Genomic DNA, 20,784 nt, shown 5'->3' with positions numbered 1-20,784 from the left:
ACCACAAAGAAATTATGAATCTGGATCAATTTTTTTGTGTAATTATATCAGTTATCTGTTGACTATCCTGGTTACAAATCAGAGTTAGACTTTGGAAAGTTTGCATTCATCTTCAGAATCTTACCTTGGAAATGGGGAGAAACACAAAAGTCTCCAGATACTGTGATTTGTAGTAAAAGCACAGAAATGCTGGAGGAACTCAGCCGATCTCGTATTCGGGGCCCCAAACCGTCCTTCCAAGTGAAGCAACACTTGCGAATCTGCAGGGGCCATCTGTTGCATCCAGTGCTCCTGTTGTGGTCTCCTCTACGTCGTAGAGACTGGGCGCACATTGGGAGATCGCTTTGTTGACCACCTTGGCTCTGTTCGCCACAATACTGTGGATTTCCCAGTGACCACCCATTTCAATTCCCTATCCCATTCCCTTGCTGACATGCCTTGTCCATGGTCTCATGCACTGCTAGACTGAGATCACCCGCAAATTGGAGGAACAGCACCTCATCTTCTGTCTGGCCACCCTCCAGACGGATGGCATTAATATCGACTTCTCTGGTTTTCCCTTAAACCGCCCCATCCCCTGTCACCCTTTCCCCAGCTCTGTTTTTTTTTCTCTCTCTCTCTTTCCTTTTTCCCTCTGTCTCCTTTCACTGAGCCAAAATAAATTCCTCCCTCATCTCTTATATCCAATTAACACCTTTTGTTGGTCTGGACTCCTCCCCCCCTCCCATTCCTAAGTCTTTCCTGATTTTTGCTTATACCTTGAAAAAGGGCTCAGGGTAAAATATGTCTTTATTTCCTATGGATGCTGCGAGACCAGCTGAGTTCCTCCAGCATTTTTGAGTGTTTTTAACTTGGAAATGTCCACTTACCCAGAAATGATATGGCTGCTGTTTGATGATGTTCCCTTAAAGGGCACTTCTGTCACAATATAAATGTCCATTTGGTCCAACTGAATCTATTATAATTGATGGAAAGACTCTGTGGTTGGGGATCATTTGCAAGCAGCAAAGAAGATCGGAGATAAAAATTTAAAAAGTAAATAAATTGCTGTTATGTCATCTCAGATTTTGAAACCCACACTGCGGGAGATTCTGCCAAAACTGATGGATTGTGTTTTCATTCAGTTCTTGTTATCTTCCAACCAATGTTGCTTTTCTGAACTAATGTGAAGGACAAAGACTTGAGGGTTGGGGGTCACTTTTTTTTCTCTTTTGTCTGGCTTGATCTCAAGCTTGTGTGAAGCCCTGGTGTATCCAGAGGTTTGTGCAATCATTGTTAGGATCAATTCTTGTCGTCCATGATCAAAGGTGAAGTCTTGTGCAAAGTAGGTTGTAGGCGATATCAAACATTAACTAGACTAGATCACGGCATTGCATTTTCTATAACCACTCAGAGCTATTGAGCAAAATAGGAAAAGCTTGTTGGATTGCCTTGAAATTACATTTGTTTAGAAAATATAAAATGCACACATTTACCTGAAAATGGGTATTTACTTCTAGCAGGATGTGGGTTGGCTTCTCAGATTTAGACCCCAAAATTGAGCAGATTTTTGTAAATTTGGCTTTTTAACAATTGGAATTCATCTATTCAGAGTTTGCCTTAACTGTGGGTTTCAGATTACCTTACCACCTGTGTAGCCAGGAGTGTTCTCTGCTTTGACTGCACTGAATTTAGCACTGAATTTAACCCATACAAAACCGAGATCTGTTTGTTATAATCATTTCAGTTTTCTTGTGTGCAGATCAATCCCCGTCGCTTCAACATTTGTCACTCGAGTTGCTTGCCAACTTCCAAGACCTTGAGGAGTGGTGCAATGATGGAGAGAATGAATGTTTAAGGTGATGGATAGGTGAATGTGTCCAGATTGGGGTCAGTTTTCTTCAGAGATGTTGCAGAGAATATTCCATCATGCCTGAAAATGCTAGAAGGGCTTTCGAGATATGAGTTTGTATGGGTCATTTGCTGCAGGATGCCCACTCTCCACTCTGCCCTAGGCCACATCAGGCTGTTGTTCATGGACGACAGCTCAGTGCTCAACACCATCGTGATAACAGTACGTGACCAAATTGAAGGATCTGGGACTCTTCATCCATTTGCAACTGGATCCTCGACTTGACAGACCCCAGTCAGTGAGATTCAGCCACATCATCTCCTACTGACCATCAATTCAGGGGCACCCCAAGGCTGTGTGCGAAGTAACCTACTCTAAACCCTGTACACTCGATGACTCCATGGCAAAGTTTGGCTCCAATTCAATCTATAAATTCACTGTATTGGCCAAATTACTGGAGTCAGAATGCACAATGGAAATCGAGAATCTGGTTGAGAGGTGCCATAACAGTAGTCTTTAGGCCCTTTTGCACTGCTTTTGAAAGATGGTAATTAACCTGTGTGAACACTGTATGGGGGGGGTCATTTTCATCCCAGTAGTATCAGAGCTGCAGGTCCCGCCTCCTTTTGCACTGGGATGCCGGGTCCCTATGTAAAAGGTCGCACTGACTGGCTTTTCTCGGTTCATTGTGAACGCTTCGATCCGACCCAACCTGGCCACTGACACATCAATTTAGTGGGATCTCTGTGTAAGAGGGCCACCTCTCTCAACATCACCAAGACCAAGGAGCTTGTTGATAATTTTAGGAAGGAGAAGGTGTGGGACCAAGGACTTGTCAGCAGTGATGGAATTCAGGTAGAGAGGGTTAGAATGTTCATGTTCCTGAGAGTTCATGTTTCAGAAGACGTCTCCCAGAGCCAGCTTTCTGAGGAAATTTGGAAAGTCAGAAAATACTTCAACAGACTTCTGCAGGAGCAGTGTGGAAAGTATACTGACAGGTCCCAGCGTGGTTTGAGAATTTGACGGCACAGGAACGCAAAAAAGCTGCCAAAGGTAGCAAACAGAGCCAAGTCCATTGCAGTCTCCGACCTCCCAATCCATTGAATGTGTCAATGTGAGCTGCTGCCTCCAGATCATAAAGGCCCCCCTATTACCCTGGTCACAATCTCTTCTTGCTGCTGCCTGAAGACCAGCATCTCCGGGTTCAAGGACCATTTCTTTTCGACATTTATCAAGCAGGAACTACAAAAGAACTGACTGCACCATTGCTGTCTCTTCTTTTGCACAAGGATAGGTTTTTTTTGTACTTTTTGTCTCTTTGTACACTACGTTCATTTAAAAAAAATAACGTACCTGTTCAGATGCAGCAAGTAAGAATTTAGGAGCATATGTAACATGTACAGTTTTTATGGCCAATAAACTTATTGTCAACTCCGACGTCCTTTTGTTACGTGGTTGGCTCATTTAGGTTTCTGATTAGTCGTCATCCCCTGGATTTGGGGGACGTTTTGCCAAGGCTTTTCGATGTTGTTTAAGAAGTCAACCGGCCCCATGATTGAAATAAAAACCACGCTCGAGAAACTCAGCAGGGTGTACTTTACATTAGCAAAAATAAAGATGCACAACCAACATTCGGGCTCCAACCGAATGGCCTTAACATCGACTTCTCCGGTTTCTGCTGGCCTACTCCCAGTTCTTCCTCATCCCTCTGTCTTCTTTCCTCCCTACTCCCAGTTCTCCCTCACTTCCTCATCCCTCTGTCTTCTTTCCTCCAGCTCTCCATCCCCTCCCCTCTCCATTCACAGAACCCCACCCCCTCCCCTTATTTGCTGATATGCCCTCATTCCCTTATCCACCTGTTCCCTCCTTCCTGTGGGACTCTGTTCCTCCCCACCATCATTTTGTTCGGGTGCCTGCCTACATTTTGCTCATACCTTGATGAAGGGCTCAAGCCGAAAAGATTAGTTCTGTATCTTTATCTTTGTTTAAAAAAAAAAACCACACTGTTTGACCTGCTGAGTTTCTCCAGCCTCGTGTTTTCACTCTGATGTTGTGCTTAGTCAAGTGCTGGCTTGATGCCGAGGATGTTCTGCCTCGCTACGTCTCCGGGGTACACCTTTTTTGGACCAAGGTTGTGATGTAGCTGGAGCTGAGTGGTCCTGGCAAAGCTCAAAATAGGCATAAGCAAATAGAAAACTGGAGAGTAATTTGACGATAACCGTACTGTGTCAAGTGAAGATTATTAACCTTCCTGTACTTGGAGGTGGTACTGCTTACCATTTGTAAGTCCAACAAATTTGCCTCAAGTCCAATCCTTATGATGAAACCATTATTTTATTTTGGACAATGTTTGCCTCTTTCCCTATTTTGTAAACCTGTCTCCACAAGTCTTTCACGTCTTCTACCGCATTGGATAAAAGTGTAACTTTTTCATGCAAAGAACATGATCTCGTATTTAATGATATTGAATTACATCGACAATACTTTAGCCTTTTTGATTATTTGCTGTGCCAATGAACTATGTCAACTCTTTTGACATCCTGTGCACATTTCACACTGCTTCCTCTAGGCCTGAATCCAAGTCGTCCATTTCAATTTTCTTTATCATGCATCTTTATAGGGATTGTGATGAAGGGTTAAGTAGGTGATGATTATTTTATTAACCTAAGTTGCTGTTTCATTTGTAGAATGAAATTAGCACAACTTTCTGAATAATGCTGTAATATGCACCACACGCTTAAAGCTAAAATACTATGGAAAGCTTCATTTGCACTCTAAAAGTACACAGCAATGCTGGAAGAACTCAGCCGGTCTCACGGCGTCCATAGGAGGTAAGGATATATTACTGTTGTTTCAGGCCTGAATCCTTCTTCAAGGAATAATTAAAGAACAGGAAGGCATCAGAATATAGACAAGGCTGGCTTGGGGAGGAGTCCAGGCCACCAAAAGATATTAATGATATATGATGAGAGATGAGAATAGATGCTTGCTCTGTGAAGGAAAAGGGAAGAGAGAGCTGGGAGGTGGGGGGGGGGGTGAAAGAGTTTAACAGAGCCAGAGAAATTGATGTTAATGCCATCCGGTTGGAGGGTGCCCAGATGGATGATGAGGTGTTGTTCCTCAAGTTTGCAGGTGTTCTCAATCTGGCAGTGCATGAGGCCATGGACTGTCATGTCAGCAAGGGAATGGGCGAGGAATTGAATATATTCTGATGCCTTCCCTTCCTCTTCTTTGCTTATTCAGACTTAAAACGTCGATATCTTTACCTTCTATGGACAGTGCGAGACCGGCTGTGTTCCTCCAGCATTTCTGTGGTTTTTACTAAATCACAGCATCTGCAAACTTTTGTATGTTCACTGCATTTGTGCTCTGTCTTTGGAGTAGGACATGGAGCACATTGAAAGTCCAGCGAATCAAAGAGATCGCAGTGTAATTTGTCTTAAAGGTGTGTATCATAACATGAACAATTATTGCGAGAAAATTTAGTTCCATCAGCCTGTCTGTCTGCTTTGGCAGTTTGGGAAGTGTAAATCTCCGAGGTGGAGTCTCAGAATGACTGATGAAGGGAAATTTCTTCAGTCCAGATGGTAAATCCTCTCACCAGTGGCTGTTCAGTAAGTTTGTGCTTTCATGGCAAAGATGAGTAGAATTTGGAGAGTAAGGGAATTGAGGGGCATGGGGAATCAGGTGAGAAGGCGGGTGTGGTAAGATCAGCTGTGACCAATGTGATCACATGAAAAAGGTTAACCAAGTCAAAGCAACCACTTGAGTCTTGATAAATAATAAATCTTGTATAGGGTTTCCACCCAAGTCAGAAACTGATTTGATTCCCATGCCGATGCAATCACGAAGGAAACTTGCCAGCGGCTATACTTTGTGAGGAGTTGGAGGAAATTTGGTACGCCACCATAGACTCTCAAAAATTTCTACAGATGAGCCTTGGAGAGCATTCTGTCTGGTATGGAAGTGCCAATTCACAGGACAGGAAAAAAAAGTACAGAGAGTTGTTAACTCAGCCCACGACATCACGTGCACCAGTCTTCACTCCATTGAGGCAGTGCCTTAAGACAATAGCCTCTGTCCTCAAGGATCCTAACTCCCAGGCCATGGCCTCTTTACGTTGCTGCTATCAGGAAAGAGGTACAGGAGCCCGAAGACGAACACCCAGCATCACAAGGACAGCTTCTTCCCCACACACTCTACATCACTTTCTCCTATTTTCTTGCAATATTAATTTATTTTTAAAATGTAATTTATAGCAATATTTTCACCCCAGTGCTGCTGCAAAGCAAAGAAATTTTGTGACATGTTCATGACAATAAATTCTGATTCATCGTCACAAGTGTTACGAGCTCAGAGGACCCCAAAATCAAGCAACAATAGATATTCACCAAGACAAATGGTTCCTTAAACAAAAGTTGCTTTTAATTATCTTTAAACATGAAAATAGAATCACACTTTAACCTAACGCTTGACTTAACTAACCTAATTTAACCCCCTTCTAATTCTAAGTGCACGTGTATGTAATGTGTGTGTCAGTTCAGAGAAGTTCTTTGGTTCACAGTCCAATCTCACTTCCCATTCCTCCAAGTTCACTGGTTGCAGGCAATTCTTAGACTGTGCACAGAATTTAACATTTATAAAGTTCACCAGGCTTTGGTGCTTGAAAGGTAAATGGTTACCGTTCAGGAAGGTTCTTGTCGGTTTTCAGAGAGATTTGTGGTTCCGAGACATTCACAACTAATTCCATTTTAATCAGCCACTCCAGTGTCTTGCTGACAAAACTTCACCAGATGATAACTTCTTTCTTTCAGGTTGCCACAGAGTTCCTTTTTTCACATATTCCAAGTGAAACATTAGGCAGCCAGTCCTCTCCTCTTGCGTGAACTACAAGGGCTTTGACCAGGCTGAACTAAGAACCCATCTTCCGAATGGGGTTTTCCACAAGCTTGTCCTGTGCCCGTCCCAGATGCTGCTGACTGTAACACTGTAGGAGTGATCTGTGTGTGTGTCTCTCTCTCACTGAGAGAAAACCCGTTTGACTCTCTCTGCTTGCAAAACCACATGGCCCTCTTAGAACAGCAAGTTCCCCTTCAGAATGTCTGCAGCTCAGTCAAGCTCTTTCAACTGTTGCCTTTTTGTAAACAACAATCCATTAGTGAAGTCCCTTGGCCACTCTCCAAAGCTTTTGCAAAGACATGTCTTTAGAGTGACCTAGTCTAACAAACCTTTCCCAATTTATCTCCCCAAAACATAGCTATATACTCTGTCGCACAAGCTAGTCATCTGCCCCTCAGCCCTGCCTGCACAAGTTTTAATCTTGACCTCTGGTACTTGTCCATCTTCAAGCAAGGAATGCTGCAATATAGTGGAGTTTTTGTTGATTGAACAGATCAATATTTGCACTCTGAAGTAGTTCTTGAAAAATTGATGAAGTTCTGATTTGAGCCTCTGCTGGAGTTTCACTTTGGTATACAGGGATGGGAGTAGTTACATTTCCTTGCTGTGTATTGTTCCCAAATGAGATGGACTGGAGGGAGAAAGGGTTACTCTATGCATAATGCAAGCAGATATATCATTAACATTTAGTGGTCTGTGTGATTCATTTTGTTCTTCACTTATTGATAAATGGCAGATGGCAACGCTGGATGTCCTAACCAAAGAATGTGCCTCACCGACATAATTAATAACGGGGTACTCATTCATTTTCTTTGGTTTTGTCCCTGAGAGGCCAGGGTGACTCCTTTGTGCAGTATTGAGCTACTTTACAGACGCTCCCTAAGGTCTTTGTGTTGTCGTGGCAGGCAGCAACAGCCTATGCTCCTATTGGCTCTTTTTGGAGTGCTCGTCCTGTAAGCCCATCAAATGCAGTCCAACTAGTTTGCACAGTGGCTGTAGCTTGCTGTGTTGGAGAGGGGGACACTTTGCACGGGCTATTGTGCAGGGTGGGTGTTTGTCTCTATTTCCTGCAATCTGGCCATTTAGAAGGAACAGGGGGGCTCTGGAGCAGTGCAGGATGGTCCTACAGGCTGTAGGGAAGGCACTGAGGTACAAGAAAAGGTAAGGAATTTAACAGAATGAAAGGATTGTTCTTGGCAAACCGATGGAAGGTTCAGGAGCATTGTGTCAATAACGTTGAGAATTCCTGTTTCAAACCCTGAATAGCTGTGATAGTCATTTCATTGAAATGCTTTGAATTATTAGCTTCTTTTATCCTAATTGTCACAGAAAAAAGAAACTAAATGGGAGGAGAAAGTCAGTTCCACAAATAAACACGCAAGGGAAGTTGTTGGAAAATGGTGCATTTCTGTGAATGGTCTGAGTTGTTTTTGCTAACAGTTCAACTGTGAGAACATCTTTTTAGGCCTGCTGAATGCACCCATTGATGCAATCAGGTGAGACCAGGAGAATGCAGTTTTTGTATAACTTGTAACCACATTGCTTGTGGGATAGTTTGTTTTTTCAAAAAAAAGTTTTGAGTGGAAGGAGTCACCTGAGGTTCTTGGTCAGTGCCAAACTGAAAAAGATGGCAAGATTGAGTTCAAACCTCGTGGATGATTACTGGAAAGTGGCCTAGATTCGTGGAATGTTAAGCATGTGAAAGTGCTAAATGTGTTTAAAAATAAAAATTGCTGAGATTTATCATCTGAATGTTCAGAACTTCCACTGGCACTTTGATTTATTGCTGTTTGACACCCTGTTCGAGCTGTTTTTCACAGATTCCACCAGAAGCTGCAAAATTGGAGCTTCCACGGCCTTTGAGTCACTCTGCATTTACGAGATGGTCATTTTTGCTTTGTAGAATTCAGTACACATTCAGGATGAATGCTGAAGGCTAATATTTTAGTTCTCTTAAACACGCTTTTTCGTCACACTGTCCATTGAAGTTAACAGTCACCCTAGCCAAGACTGTTCAGCCAGTATCTCTGGTTAAGGATCACAAATGAAAAACCCAGCCAGAAAATTGTTCATGATGAGCCCAGTCAAAGAATCCGCACAGCTAGCCTGAATCCAAGATCAGTGAGCATGATGCGGATTGCCACGCCAATCCCTGACCCTCTTGGTACGTTACAATACATTTCAGGACATCTGGATGAAAAACATTTTCAACCCTGAAAAATAATTTTATAGAATTTTTAAATATTGTCTATTGAAAATAATAGTTCTTTTCTGCAGTCCATTGTATGCTGGATATCAGTTTAAAAATCACAAGAAGTTGACTGGATTCAGATCCAAATTTGCTTTCACTCAAATTAGAGTGCTTGGTACCAAATCATTGAATTTTTGCAATCTTCTATAACAAGTTTTCTATTAAACAGAACCGTAAACACTTAATAAATCCTGATTGCATATTGATGAAAATATTTGGAAACATCTACATAATTTGTATGTTCATGTTTAATTGCACAATTGTTTTCAATAGAATATACAGAATAGAGGCAAGAGTAGGTCATGAGGCACGTTGTGCCGCATTTACTTTTGACAAAGATCATAGTCTAATGTCCAAAAATCTATAAATTTCTATCACCTACTGGTTCCACACCCCTTTTGTGTACCAAAGAGACTGAAGACATGTCTTTTGCCAGGATAGCAAAGAAACTTTTCAAAACAAATCTAGTCAAGAAGGCTCCATAAACCTGTGGTTTTCTTTTCAAGGCCATATATCGATAATTTCAATATATTTGCCAATCCCTTTGCCCTTCAGAGTCTATCTAACCTGTACAAGTCATCTGCAACAATGATACTTCTTGGTAACTTATTCAGTTAATCTGTGAGTGAAAAAGTTTCAAGTGATTTTTCGTGCTCTGCTTTGTGGTATTTGCGTAACTTTCTGGATTGCTTTCCTAATCTATAAATTTAAAGCAGCTCTGGCATCCAGACCTTGTTCCTCCTACACGATGATAATGATGGAGTCAAGGCGGGGGGGGGGGGGAAATCATAATGCCTGGTTGATAACTGATTGTTATTTTGACATTTTTAGAGAATTGTGGTTAAGCTTGTGATTATGTCCTTCGACTTTATGAACCCTTCAAGCGTGTCCTGTCTACATATTAGACCCAAAATGGGTAAATCCCAATAAGAATGAACTTCAAAATGCATGGCAGATTTAACGTTGGGTTGGCCTTAAGTGCAGGAGCATTTCTGCTATGATATTTGGAAGAAAAAGTGCACAAGCATTAGAAGTTAGAGATTCCTACTTTTCCAAATTTTAACCAGTGTTGCTGATCTCTTAGTCATAAAATGCTACAATACACGTGCCTGTTTTGCGATAATCTCATCATCTTAAATTGTCACCAACGTCCGCAATTACCAGAAAACCACCCAGAAGTGTTATGCAACTCAAAATATTCTCCCTGCCAAATTTTGATTGACAGAGTCTATAATTGTGGATACTTTGTCACATTTTAAGAGGGTGTAGTGCGAAGATTTTACTCAGTCAACCTGACAATTATGCTCTTTTTAAAAAAAACCATTCTAATAATGACAGCCCATAATTTGCCAGGTTAAGTTATGAAATAGCACAGATTGGAATTTGTACCTCTTGCATTCTAGATAAGTTTGCTCTAGTTTGCGTCAACCTCCATCCTCTATTATTTGGTTATCTTTTAACATTGTCCAAAGAATCCAGTTCCTGATTGGAAACCACCTGAAGAAATAAAAAGGACATAAAATCTGTTACTCTCTTTTTACCTGGTCAGTAACAGTTTAGTTTCCTCGTTGCTTCCCTTTATAAAAAATGTTTAAGTAAAATCTAGATTTAGAAACTTTGCGATCAAAAGTAATTATGTTGCACCTGTGTTTTGGGCATTAACATGGCACATCAGGGAGTCGCCTGATAACCAATCCGTTGAAACATAATGTGGATCCATTTATATGTGCTTGGATAGCTACAAACTAAACCAGTTTAGTTTGTTTTGATTTGTTTAAATAAACGGATCTAAAAAAAATGGGAAATGTCTGAATTCACGCATATAAAATTCTTCAAAACATGCAAAATGCCACTGGGCTTGGCAGGGAAGATGCAGGGAGATGCAGAGCACAGGTTGACCATTCAGGACTGAGATAAATAAAATGTCTTCACCTTAGACCAGTGGTTCTCGACACTTTTTTTCCCCCCACTTGTATATTACCTTGAGTGATCCCTTACTAACCACAGCATCTATGGCATACCATGTCATAGGTGCTCTGTCATTAGTCAGGTATTGCTTAAGGTGGTATGTGAGTTGGGGGGGGGGGGGGTTGGTGGTGGTGGAGGTTGAAATCCTCTGCCCTACTGTAATGTAGAGGGCTGTGGAGGCTGTTCCATGCTCTTGTCCCCATCATTATTGATCACTGGTCCGCTTCCAGCCACTTTCTACACTTCAGCTCACTCCCAAATTTAACCAAGCGGCTACTGCCAACTAGAGAGCCCAACTTGCCCCACAGCTTGCCCAGAATGGACATCCGCCGGGCCAAAACTAATTCCCGATGATCCTTGGGACGTGTTTGGGGCCAGATCTAATTCCGCTGGTCAATATCTTCATTGGTGCCTCCACCTCCCACCAAACCCTGCCACAAGTACAGGCATCCGAGCCATGGAGAAACAACCGTGGAGATATTAGGCTAGGTGTCTCAAAATGGGCTTGGGAACTATTCCCCTTTGTTCTGTTTTCTAGAACTTAATAACACAATCTAGAAATCTGTGTGTTTTGCTTGCTTTTTTGCTGCTTTTCCCTGTTTAGAGTATAATGCCCAGCAGCAGTTTAAAAAATAGTTTTTTTAATTGAAATGCCAACGTGTTGTGTTTCAAAGAATCCATGAATTATATTCCATTAGGTCAGTGCAGTTGTAAATTATTACAGTGCCAGCGACCTGGGGTTTGAATGCAGTGCTGTCTGTAAGGAGTTTGCACGTTCTCCCCATGTCTGCATGGGTTTCCTCCAGGCGCTCCAGTTTCCTCCCACAGTTCAAAACGTACCAGGGTTGTAGATCAATTGGGTGCATGGCCTTGTGGGCCGAAAGTGCCTGTTACTGTGCTGTATGTCTAAATTTAAGGCGCTGCCTTAATAGCAATGGATGATGAGGAAAAGAATGAATTTTACAATGATCTGTTGTGTACACTGGAGCAAGCTGCTCGGTGGATAAACTATCCCACCCTTGAAACAGTGCCATTCAATGTGAAGATTTACTGACAAGTTGTACTAACTAGGGAGTTGAAAAAAAGTCCAATTCCGTACTATTAAAGGAGTCAAATTTCCTCAAGGTTTTCCTTTGAGAGATGCAATGGAGACACTCGTAAAACCCTTCGTGGTTTTTCTTTCCCACAAAATTCCCCATCCTTCTGGGGAGCCGCTTTGTCCAAGGCAGCTGATGTCCACTGAGGCAAGTTTGGGCCAGATGCTGAATCTTAACTGGCAGTAAGCAAGCGAAAGAGACAAATGTGGAGCTGCGAGTGTCAAAGCAGCAAAGATTAATTGTGGAATGCAGCAAGCCTGAACTCGTAAAGCCCTGGGGATTTCTGCACTGTATGTGAGCAAGCTGAAAACAACCTGCTTACCGGTCGGTAGCTGTCTCCAGCTCGAGCAAGTATTTCCTTGTTCACCCTTTTCCTGTTTTCTTTCTCTCTCCCTTTATGTTACCTCCCAATTTCTATTTTTTCCTCTTGTCTAAGTCAGCGTAAGCTTCTATTCTTAAAACTCTAGCTACTTTTTTTGTAATGACATCAGTGTGGCTCCAGAGAAGATTGACACAGCTGAAAATAGTAATAACTGACAATTAAAATTGTTTGGCAGGGGAGAGGTAATGAGCATTGGCTTTATAACGGCTCAAGTCGACAAGCCCTGTCGTCAAACTCTATTTTTTTTAAAAAGTACACACCAAGACATTCCTGTGATGGCAGTCTTAAGCAAATGATAGAACAATGACAGCACAGAACCAGGCTCCTCTGCTCTGTGCTGAACCATTTTTTTCCCCTAGTCCCACTGACCTGCTGCTCCCTGCCCGTAGCCCTCCATACCCCTCCCATCCATGTACCTGTCCAAATTCTTCTTAAATGTTAATATTGAGCCTACATTCACCACTTCAGCTGGAAGTTCGTTCCACACTTTCGCCACTCTCTGTGTGAAGTTACTCTTAACGTTCCCCCCTAAACTTTTCCACTTTCGCCCTTAACCTATGTCCCCTGGTTTGTATCTCACCTATCCTCAGTGGAAAAAGCCTATCTACTCTGTGTATCCCCCTCATCATTTTAAATCCCTCTATCAAATCTCCTCTAATTTTTCTACACTCCAAGGAATAAAGTTTTAACCTGTTTAACCTTTCCTTGTAACTCGGTCCTTGTAAATCGCTGAAGTTATAGACCAGAAGTTGCAGGTTATGGGAAATAAAGCAGAGGGAACTGAGTATTCAGGTGAGCAACATCTCAAAACTGAGCCAAGAATCACAAATAAGGATGTAATGCAAGTTGGAGCAGGATGACATTTGCCACAAGACCCAAGCTGAGATGGGTTTGTAAACCTCTAGAAGCAAGAGCAGCAAACTCCAAGGTCTACGACAGATAGTGGTGGTCGGTTCACAGCCTGCTTGCATCGTTTATTTAAAGCCATTTGCCATCAAAATTGTTTTTTTTTAGAGAAGGCATATTTTCTGATTTAAATTGGAAACTCCAGAACAAGTGTCACCAGGGTAGTCAATATCTTGCAGGATTATGTCCTTCCCAATAATGGAGGTCTATTGAAAAATTCTGATAATATGGTGCAGTGCTTACTGTAACCGAGGTACACATGGAGAAGGAGTAGATTTTAAGATGGCAGATGGGGTAGAGTGAAGCAGACGATTTTGTCCTGAATGATGACTTCAAGTTACTAATTGTTTCTACGAGCTGAAGTGCTTTCTCCACCCGCAAATAGGAAGTGGATTAAACTGCTTTCAAATAGCAATGTATACTGTGAGCATGTTCTCCTGTAATATATTTTAATGGAAGCTCTGTGCATTATGCCTGTTGCTTCTTTTTTCTAGACTGTATCATCGCCCCTCTGTGTCTACTGTTTTTCAGTAAAAGATACTAATGACTTTTGACCTGGGTACTGATAGCTCAAGATTTTTAAAGCTGAAAATTGCTGGTGCTCCCAGCTGATGGAGTGGATGCTGGGAGTTGATCCCCATGACCTGCATGTTTCTTTATCCAGAAAAAGTGTGTTTGGTGTGATGTATCTTTTAGGTAACCAGAGATCAGAATGAAGCCTTATCTGACTTTGAATTTGTTTTAGGGGTTTAATTGTTTCACTCTACATAACGCTTGTTGAAAGATGTTTACTGGCTGAAGCTTAGCAGGTGCTTTTTTGTTATACTGGGCAACCTGTTTAGGTGTTGCTTTGTTACAGTGAACATTGCATTAAGTAAATTAGCTGGAGGTGTATATCATTGTTCACCGTTGTAAGTTCTTTTAGGTGTCCAGAGCAAACTGTTCACTCGACTCCTTAAACCATTGTAACTCTAGGTTTTGATTTTCTTTGTTTTCCAACCCCTGCACAAACACTCAGTAGTGGAATAGGCCACCGTTGAGTTGCAGTAATGACCTTGGGTAAGGTAGTATCTGGAATAAGCCAGTATTTAAATTATTTTAATGCATTTCTGTTGCTTTTGAACAGGAATGGGCTGAGCACAGTCCTGAGATACACCTGTGCTCATCGTTCTGCTACCGACTTTAACAGATGTGGTCTTTCTGTTAGGAAGTCCAGAATCCAGTTTCTGAGAGGGGTGTTGAGTCCTAGCAAAGGACTTGTCCGCCAGCCTCTGGGCAATGATCGTAATAAACGCTGAGCTGAATTAAGGTTTAGGTAAGGAAGGGTGCTAGAAGTGAAAGGGAGATGTTAGAGACACAAGAAATGTTTGTGATTCAGCCTTACGGCATGTGTAGGAAATGGTTTGTAGTCTTGGATGCAGTTCTTACTTGATCAGCAAACATTTGGACTGTTGCCAGTGTCTGTTTACATTGTTAATATGATTGTGGTCTCAGTACGTTAACATGTGAGAGTTTTGTGTGTAACATATAAATGGCAGAAGATTAAATTAATAGGGAATAAATTCTTTAACTTTAAAATGTTTTGCGATTAAGAAGTTGGAAACAATTTCCGGTGGGTTTAAAAAAAAATATAATTTTCCTTTCTTTCTCCTTCTCAGGAAGACCGCAAAGTCAAAGCCAGATGATAAGCTGCCTTTGGCTGAAGAGAAGAAATTATATTTGGATGCAGAATATACCTCAGCTCGAGTGTCTGATGCTGATTTGCCCATGCTGGTTGCGTTGCCCAATGAAATTGACCAGAATGAGTGGTTGGCGAATAACAGTGAGTAAACCTGACTCTAAGGGGTAGCAACAAAAGAATAGTTTGGTGAGCCAATGGTGTAGCCATGGGCGTACACGTGTAGTTCTTTTGTTGGTTATGTGAAACTGTTCCAGTTCTACCACTCCCCAACTCTATCTCCACTCCATCAGTGACTGGATTCGTGCTGCTGCTTAATAATTTAATTAACTTCCCTGCCAGGTTCCAGTCACTCTCAAATTTATCTGGAACAACTCTGTCACCTCTCTTCCCTTTCTAGACCTCTCTATCTCCATTTTAGAAGGATGATTATCTATTGACTTCCAAGCCCCCTTTTTCTAGTTCTTCTTCCACATCTGTTCACAGTGTGAGGCCTTCTAGTCCAGAGCATCTAAAATGTCCTCTTCAAGAAATGTGACTTCCCATTGATTAAGCCTTTAATTCACTTTGCACCCTTTTGTTCTTAGCCCATCTCTTCCCCCCACCCTCCCAGTCTCAACAAGGATAAAGACCACGTGGTCGTCACTTTCCATCCCTCTGCACCTGGTACTTCAATATTCACCAATTTCAAGATGATCCCTCCACTAGCTACATCTTCCCCTCCCCACCTCCATCTACTTTTTGCAGGCTTCAATCTCTCCTGCTCTGCTCAACCCTTCCCACCCCAAGGCACTTCCTGTTAAAACAGCAGAAGGAACACACATCCCAATATCCCATCTCTTTCACCTCCATCCAGGGCTTTAATCGGACACTTGGCTTTGTCCATGCAAGTATAGCTATTTCAGATGGTGAACCATGTGGGTGTAGAGCAAATTAACCATTTATCTTGTAAACATCTCTTACATATCATAGTTTTGCTATTATCTGATTCCACCGGCATTGAATGAAGATCGACCGGGACCAAATCCTGAAGAGGGTGCACAAAATCAGTGAACCGGTGCGGACTCGAAAGGCCAACATGGCCTGTTTCCGCTCCGTAAATGGTTATATGGTTATATATCTCAATGATCTTTCATGTAAGAGAGGAATAGAAGATGTATATTTTGAACAGTGCTCAGTACTGTTTAACAATCTCAATGTTAACATTTATTTGGTGATTGAAGGATTTGTAAGGGCGCCAAGAAGTTGAGCAAATAATTACTGGTAGATTTGCTAAAATAAAGATTTAAAAAAAACACTGATCAGACAGGTTTAAAATATAAATTATTAATTGTTAGAAAAGCTCTCATTAGGCTTTACACGTGATCCTGTAATGTCACAAGTACTTTGTACAATTACTAGACAACTAAAATGATTTATTTTAAATGTGTGATGTGGCCCAAAGCCACCAAACAGTTTGTATGCATTAAAATCTCACAAAAAGTTAATGTTTTTCAGTACAAAGGAGCTGCCTGTCCACCTGAATATTTTGCTGCTTTGTTTTTATTTCAATTTTTCAGCATCTGCAGTTTTTTTAATGTGGCCATTTACAGTATATACTCATGTAATTAACGTGTAAAAGTTAATCCTCCCCCTTTTTGGCCCAAAAATTGCATATTTTCCGTATGTCCTATGTAAAAGTTGACTCCCAAAATTTGTCCTGAAATAGATGGTCCCCAAAACTCGACTATTACACAAATATATACTGTACTTGTTTTAGTACTTTTGGTTGTCAAAAGAATGTTTCCAGTGCACTCCCTGCTATTTGAAGGCTGCCATGAGCTGAAGTGTGCCAAATATGACAGTATAGCCTTGCCAATATCTTGGATCAATTATGTGCAGAGGTGGAACTTGAACCCATATCCTGACTTTGCTAAAGTTATGCAACTTTTTTCTTGTATGGTATCTTTCATTCAGTCTTAAAACTAAATACAGTTTAAAAAAAACCTTGGTATCTGGCACCTATGGGGAATGGTAAATGCTGGATAAATGTATTTTCCGGTTGCTTGAACTTACAATTCTTACAATGCCAAACTAATACACTTGTATTATGAATAAACAGTTTAAAAGACAAAAATACTAGACTATACTTGCACTGAACAACATTCACTTGCATGAATATGTAAACCTTAAAGCATTTTACTTTATTTTCAGCCGTCGCTACATCTGCAGGTTCCTCTCCCTCCGCAGGTTCCTCTCCCTCCGCAGGTTCCTCTCCCTCCGCAGAGCTACCCGAAAATGAACAATAACATCGTAATATCCCGCCCCTCTCAAGTTTACAGATAAAGCCTACTAATATACTAATAAAGACTCTTACTAAGCAGGGATAAAGAGACACTTTAAGAGAGTCACTCCAATGGCGAGCGGCATCAACCTGCTTGTCATCCTGGGCGACGCCATTTTATTCAAACAGCTGGTCCGAGCAAAGCCCGACCGAGGCCCTCCACTGGCTGAATATTTGCCCCCATCTTCACCAAAGGTTTATGTGTAACTTCAGAGGACATTTACAATTTTAAACTTTTATTTTAAATTTTATTTATTTTCAACACTTAAAATCACCAATGCCTGAAGAAGGCGCACAAAATCAGTGAACTGATGCGGACTCGAAAGGCCAACATGGCCTGTTTCCGCTCCGTAAATGGTTATATGGTTATTCATTCTAGCCTATTTATTTATTTTCCTCACTTTATTTTAATGCCGGTTTCTTGAGGTTATCGATTGTTTGAATTACGGATAACAGGGGTTTTACTGTATCAGGTGTTCAACATTATATTAAAAAACCCATCAAAATGTTACTTAGAACTTGTGAGTCTGTGTCATGGAACTCAAATTATTTTGCATGATAATAAAATCCTAAAAATGGAAGCAGAAATGGAGAGACCAGTCTGGATGTTACCCTTCTGAAGCTGCAGGGAGTGGGTTAAATCTTTTGTGCAGCTTGAAAAGAAGAAGGGAAAGCAGTGAGGAGAAATGAGGGGAAAGCTACAACTGTACAAGGTCCTGGTGTGGCCGCATCTGGAGCACTGCGTGCAGTTCTGGTCTCCTGACTTGAGGAAGGATGGACCGCCTTTGGAGGCGGTGCAGAGGAGGTCCACCAGGGATGAAGGGATTGGCCGATGAGGAGAGGTTGGGTCGTCTGGGTCTGTACTTGCTGGAACTTAGAAGAATGAGAGGGGAAACGTATAAAATTATGAAAGACATAGATAATATAGAGGTAGATAAGTTATTCCCATTGGTGAGGGAGACGAGAACTAGATTCTGGGCAGTAGATTTTGGACGGAGATCAGGAGGAACCGCTTTTCTCAGAGGATGGTGAATCTGTGGAATTTGATTCCCATTGAAGCAGTAAATGTATTTAAGACCAGGTTGGATATGGGGAAAAGGCAGGAAGGAGATGATCCAATCAACGGTAGAGCAGGCTCGACGGCCGGATGGTCCTATTCCTTATGTTCTTGTATTTTGGAAGCCCACTCTTCGATGCTTCTGACAGATCACCTTCAACTGCAGCCTTTTTGTTTGTTCATATGATCTGTTTTTGCAGAATTTTCCATTTATGTTTGCTCTTTATCATTCCTTTTCCATGTGCAATATCTTTTCTTTCATTTGTGATTGGCTCAGCGGTTTATACCTGTCTCTTTTGTTGATCCATTGCAGGTGCTTTGACCACTGCACCTGTTTTTTTTCCCCCCGTAATCCGCAATTTGGTGGTGTCATTTGCGTCACCAGAGGCCCTAACAAACGTCTGACCGGTTTCTTGTGTAATCTGTGCTGGTATTGCATTCCTTCTTCAATGATGGGATACAAATCAAGAAAATCTCCAGCTTCTCCCTTCAGGCAGTCAGTCAGTCCATTGATTTCCCATTTTATTACATTTGTGAACACACTCATTAAAGACTCATGCTGATTTCTTGGCCGCAGCACCATAACTCGAGTTAATTGTCAGTAGATTCTCTACACCTATGGCATGTGCTCAATGGTTAGTAAGGGTATGTGAGGGGGGGGGAGGGGGGGGAAGGTTGAGAACCTGTCGACTATTCACATGTTGTCAACACCATAATCTCCATTGCCCCTGAGCGCTTAGCTCTGTAACTGACTAAAAATATATAGAATCAAGAAAAATGAAAGATAGCAGTTGATTATATTCCTTGTGTTTCTGGGTGTGAATGTACATTCTGAAGTGGTGCTGAGCCGTTCACACTGGAAGGTGCCAAGTCTTCATCGGATCTCTTCATGCAGAGTCGCTGACCATTGCTGGGCGAACCGACATTTGTGCATATGTGGAAGAGAAAAATCCTTCCTTGTATTTGGGGAAAGGACGGTATCGGGATTGCACGTGATTCGATGAAGTTTGGGGAAATGCCGGCCAAAGAATTGTGCCTTGAAGAGACAAAGTTTATTGGCAGGGGTGCGGAGGGGGGGATTGATGAAAGGTAATGAGATCAGTATGTACAGTAGTGACCATTAAGGATTTCTGACTGAAATTTTAATTGTGTTTATTTGATTGCAGACAGTTTTAGTTGAATTGAAGTGATTCGGGACTGGGTGGCAGAATTACTGGAAAAGTAATGCAATGAGAGTTTACTGCCATATACCATATGTAATAGTGTAGCTATTAATTACAGCTTACAAACAAATAGAGTACACTTACTCGTTTCTTCCAGCACAACACGAAATCGACTTTATTAAATTCTAGACACAACAATGTTGTTATTTTCCTTTCCTAACACTGCTGAGCCAAACCCCTCTGCTCTTCTCATTGGATCACCGCCACACGAGTGATCCTGGCGATATCACTCTGCTCCTCCTGCAGTAGTTGATACCTTGTAAAAGGACTCCCCTTCTCTTCTCCACCCCATCCCACCCCCTATTTTTGGTCCTGGCCACCCATCCATCCACCGAAGCTCTCGACCGCTGCCCATCCGAACTCCTAATGTCCCGCCCATCCATTCAGACTTTCAACGTCCCGACTGTGAAACTTGCCACCCTGTACTACGGTTGGGAGCTCCCCCATCCCTCTGATCTCCTGACTGTGGACTCTTGCCCAGAGCCCCGGCTGCTCACTGCCCATCCGAGCTCCTGATGCCTTGACCAACACAGGTTCTTGCGCGGTCAAAAGTAGTATGTGTAATAGTTGATCCCCTAAAAATTGGTCCACAAATTACACAAGTACAGAGTATAGATGTATTGAAATTCTTGCTGCCAAACAGGTACACAAAGATATACCAACTATAGTAGTATAAATTATCACAATATGCCAACACTGTCAAAGATGAAACAAATATAAAAGGGCAGATTCACCGCTGCAGTGAATGCAAAAAGATGTGCTGTTTCAGTAGCTCAGACAAATCTTTTGGTGGTCACACAGTAGTTTATAGTTAGGGAGGTAATGGGCGGTTCAAGCGCTTTCAGGCTCTTGCTAGACTTCAGGAAGAAAAGATTCATGAGGGTGTTGCTGAGTGTCAGGAATCCAAGTTCTGAGGAGAGGCTGGAAATTCTCCTTGAAGTCTCGGAGGCTAAGGGGTGACATATATAGATTACTGTATAAAATCATTTGGGGCATAGATAAAATAGTCTTATTTCTTGGGAAGGGGAATTTAAAACTAGAGGGCACAGATTTTTAGTACAAGATTTAAAAGGAATGCTTGTTCATAGAGGGTGGAATGAGCTACCAGAGAAAGTGGTTGAAGTGGGTGAAATTGGCAACCTTTAAAAGAAATTTACATAGATGGGAAA

General features: G+C 41.8%; 1 protein-coding gene across 2 annotated transcripts in view; it reads left to right on the top strand.

The window, feature by feature from the left end:
- The window catches only part of LOC138748970 (MOB kinase activator 2-like), a 44,091-nt gene that overhangs the window by 14,312 nt on the left and 8,995 nt on the right, over positions 1 to 20,784 (top strand). Inside the window, exons 1-2 of one of the 2 annotated variants that reach the window (XM_069909948.1) lie at positions 7,726 to 7,891; positions 14,993 to 15,156. In XM_069909948.1, the coding sequence (XP_069766049.1) occupies positions 7,848 to 7,891; positions 14,993 to 15,156 (208 nt within the window). In that variant the 5' untranslated portion in view covers positions 7,726 to 7,847. Of the gene's footprint in view, positions 1 to 7,725; positions 7,892 to 14,992; positions 15,157 to 20,784 lie in introns of those variants that run through there. The other variant, XM_069909949.1, reaches the window with a different exon arrangement.

This window comes from Narcine bancroftii, chromosome 13 (genome assembly GCF_036971445.1).
Source record: "Narcine bancroftii isolate sNarBan1 chromosome 13, sNarBan1.hap1, whole genome shotgun sequence".
NCBI classification, from domain to species: Eukaryota; Metazoa; Chordata; class Chondrichthyes; order Torpediniformes; family Narcinidae; genus Narcine; species Narcine bancroftii.
Note: the sequence above shows the minus strand (reverse complement) of the source record. Positions and strands in the feature narration are given on the sequence as shown.